Source organism: Seriola lalandi, unplaced genomic scaffold, assembly GCF_002814215.2.
Source record: "Seriola lalandi dorsalis isolate HSWRI2012SDOR001 ecotype SW California unplaced genomic scaffold, Sedor1 jcf7180002054912, whole genome shotgun sequence".
Classification (NCBI taxonomy): domain Eukaryota; kingdom Metazoa; phylum Chordata; class Actinopteri; order Carangiformes; family Carangidae; genus Seriola; species Seriola lalandi.
The window spans coordinates 453,229-456,405 of NW_019525464.1; the positions used below are offsets into that span (position 1 = coordinate 453,229).

Genomic DNA, 3,177 nt, shown 5'->3' on the forward strand with positions numbered 1-3,177 from the left:
ATCATTAAAAATGTTTAAAAACTCCTTTAATTGTTTCTATTTTTCTCGTATTAAATCCTATCACTGTGACAAACCAACGATAAGAACTTGTATGTTGTTGCCACCCGACCACATCGTACACTTGTTTGCTCTCTGTCTGATTGGAAAGATGACATCCAAGGTAAAAACTGGAGTATCAAAATGAAGAAGCTCGTTAGTAACAGGAAGAATGAAAAGGAAATAGAGTCGGATGTGGGGAACGGTTGGGAACCTCTGTTTTAGATAAACTTTGACTTGCACTGCGTTTGTTCTCATTTTATTTTTCAGATCTCTGAAGTAAAACAGTGAAGCCAACAACATCAGCGCAGCCTCTACAGAATGAATGAGTTACACTGGTTGTTCTACAGTTAGTCCGGTCACTGCGACTTGACCTCGTTTGGAACAGGTAAGCCTTTCACCGCAGCCGCAGCATTTTCCGCCATCTTCTCCACCATCCTGCTCGCTGTGTTGTAGGTGCTGATCCCGATGTGGGGGGTGATCAGCACGTTAGGCAGGCAGAGGAGCGGATGATCCCTGCACAAGATGAAGCGGAGGAGCTGTTAGGAGTGAGAATTAATTGCATATTACAGTAATATGTTGTTCAGTCTTGAGAATGTGACTCTGGTTTTGATTGGTCTGAGAGATGAGACCTCGGTAAAGGTTCAGGATGAGTCACATCTAAAGCCGCTGCACGGATAGTTCCCGACTGGAGAGCTTTGACTAAAGCATCCTGGTCCACAACTTGACCTGAGACATGAAAAGAGCTTCATTATTAACTTGAATCAATAATCATGAATGAAGATCAGAAGAAGACCTCATTCTCACCTCTGCTGATGTTGACCAGTGTCGCTGTGGGCTTCATGAGGGACAGCTCTCTGTGGCCAATGAGGCCTGTCGTGTCCGAGGTCAGTTTGACCGCTACCACGACAAAGTCCGACCTCCTCAGCAGCTCGTCCAGCCGCTCACAGTAACTCGCTTCAACTTCCTGCTCAACTTCCACACTCCTGAGTGGAATAATGAATTCACAAACTTTCAGACTCATACTCTAATTTTTCAAGCCTTCAAGAATGTAATCAACACGATCGATGAACCATCCAGTTTTTAAGAGAGGGCGATTTCTTTTTTTTTTTTTTTTTTTTTTTTAAAGAAGCGGAATAATCAGCTCCCTTTGAAAAAGATTTACCCTGTAAGATAAATGCCACTTTGTTAACCATTAGCTGCTGAGTGTCTCTGACTGTATATCATTTTCAGTGCAAGAATGTTTGATTTACTGCATGTTTCCTCTTCTTTACCGTCTGGTCCTGTTGTGATACAGGATCTTCATTTCAAATCCTTTGCTTCTTTGGGCAATTTTGTAACCGATCTCTCCCATTCCAATGATCCCCAGAGTTGACCCTGTGACTTCAACTCCCATCAGGCTTTGCGGTATATGAGTAGTCCTTGGATCCAGAGCTATTTGATGACCTATGAGGAGAGGAACAAGAAAAAGTCCATGTTGTGTTTTCGTTTTGTAAAATCCTGCGTGTCTGTTGCAGCTATCTGCATCTTTTGCCCAGTTATTTGTATGTTTTTGCTAGTGCTACAGAAACGTTAGCATTAACAGCTGTTTACTTACTTACTTACTTGTCTGAAAGAAACATCGTGAGTTCAGCATCAAACTTCATTCCTTTACTCACCAAGAGCCGTCTCCAGAGGTAGAAAACAACGCCAATGCTAACTTTTGTCTCTATCACGTGGGTAAGGGTGTATTATAACCTCTTGCCTTGTAAACATAACGATGGCCCAAACTCTTGTCAAGCAACAATCACCACCACCTGCTGCCGGCAAGAAGCCAGAGCACACGGATGAACCTGCGCTGGTTAACCTTTGTTCTCACCCTCGAGGATCTTGCGAGCGGACGCCAGGAGCAGACCCATGGCCATATCTGCAGTGGCGTTGTTAACCACGCCGGGCGTGTTGGCCACCTTCACCCCGAGACCCCTGATGAAGGGCACATCCAGGTGGTCGATGCCCACCCCTGCGCTGGCGACCACTTTGAGCGATGGGAGCAACCTGAGCAAGGCAGGCTCGGCCGCAGGGCAGTACTTCCACATCAACAGGGCCTGGATTTTGGGGCCGTGGAGCGCTGGGTTTTGTAGAAGCTCTCTGTGGCAGACGAGCTGGAAGTGTTGCCTCAATATGTCGGCGAGTTCTTCGAGGTAACCGAACTCCCCCCCCACCTCTGAGATCAGCGCCCACGGTTTTTCCTCCTCCATCAGCTGATGTGAAGATTTATTATATAATTTTATTTGACTGGAAATAGAGGCAGTGTTGTTCCTGTTAGCTGAACATGTCTGTTAACAAGCAAGCATTCAATTTATAGTTTATGAAAACTAAAGTGTCCAATAATAAATGAATATTTCTAAATAGAGTTTAAATAGAGCTGTTATTTAAAGGAAAGAATATTGATCCTTTATTTTAAGACTAAATAACATTATCCTGTCAAGTATCTTCCGAGGAAAGTATTAGGAAATCAGTTTTACAAGGAAGATTTACCTCTTTAATCCAAGCTGGAGCTTCAACCCGTCCTGTCCTCAGTCTGATCAGGTAGAAGCTGAAGGTGGGAGTTTTTTTTTTTTTTTTTTCTCTGTGAATGAAGTTACAGATTGAACATGGTGCAGTTAATGTGAAAACTGCACCCTGCGCAATGAAGAGGTGGCAGGGGGAGGGATGTTGTGCCTGGTATATTATTCACAGATAATGTATGACAGGAGCTGGAACTTTCCAAGCTGTATGCTGCAACCTTTCGCAACAAACATGTTGTCAGCAGTGGAGAGGATTAAGAAGAGAGATGACAGTGATATAGTTTGGTAGAAAAAAAACAGCAGAGATTGTGTTGGATTACTAAAAATGCAAAGTCTAAAATGTCTAAAAAAAAAATCTCAAGAAATGTGTGATATTAATCATGGCAGTGGTCCGTTTCATGTGGTCGCCGGTCAATGACATCATATCCCCTGTGTGCATTCATCGGCGTTGTAGTTGCCCGCCACAAGCACGAAATGGATTTTTTTTTTAATCCAGTTTTAAGCCGCATTTTAAAGATTTATTTTTTACACCTTGGTCATTTTGAACTCTTGGATGGAGGATTTTATTCATCGGACGACAGGATCTTAAGTTATC

At 43.3% G+C, this 3,177-nt stretch overlaps 1 protein-coding gene across 2 annotated transcripts; it reads right to left on the reverse strand.

Annotated features, from left to right (window-relative positions):
* Nucleotides 1–279: 279 nt before the first annotated feature.
* LOC111673156 (uncharacterized) lies at nucleotides 280–2,631 on the reverse strand. Of its 2 annotated transcripts, none has more exons than XM_023430833.2 (6): nucleotides 2,554–2,631; nucleotides 1,895–2,310; nucleotides 1,311–1,482; nucleotides 844–1,022; nucleotides 669–765; nucleotides 280–552 (listed from the first exon to the last, which is right to left on the reverse strand). In XM_023430833.2, the coding sequence occupies exons 2-6, from the start codon at nucleotides 2,271–2,273 to the stop codon at nucleotides 396–398; spliced, it is 984 nt and encodes a 327-aa protein (XP_023286601.1). In that variant the 5' UTR covers nucleotides 2,274–2,310; nucleotides 2,554–2,631; the 3' UTR covers nucleotides 280–395. The 2 variants fall into 2 exon arrangements, with proteins under 2 accessions (XP_023286601.1, XP_023286600.1); XM_023430832.2 differs by having other exon boundaries at nucleotides 1,895–2,276; nucleotides 2,554–2,614.
* Nucleotides 2,632–3,177: the final 546 nt, after the last annotated feature.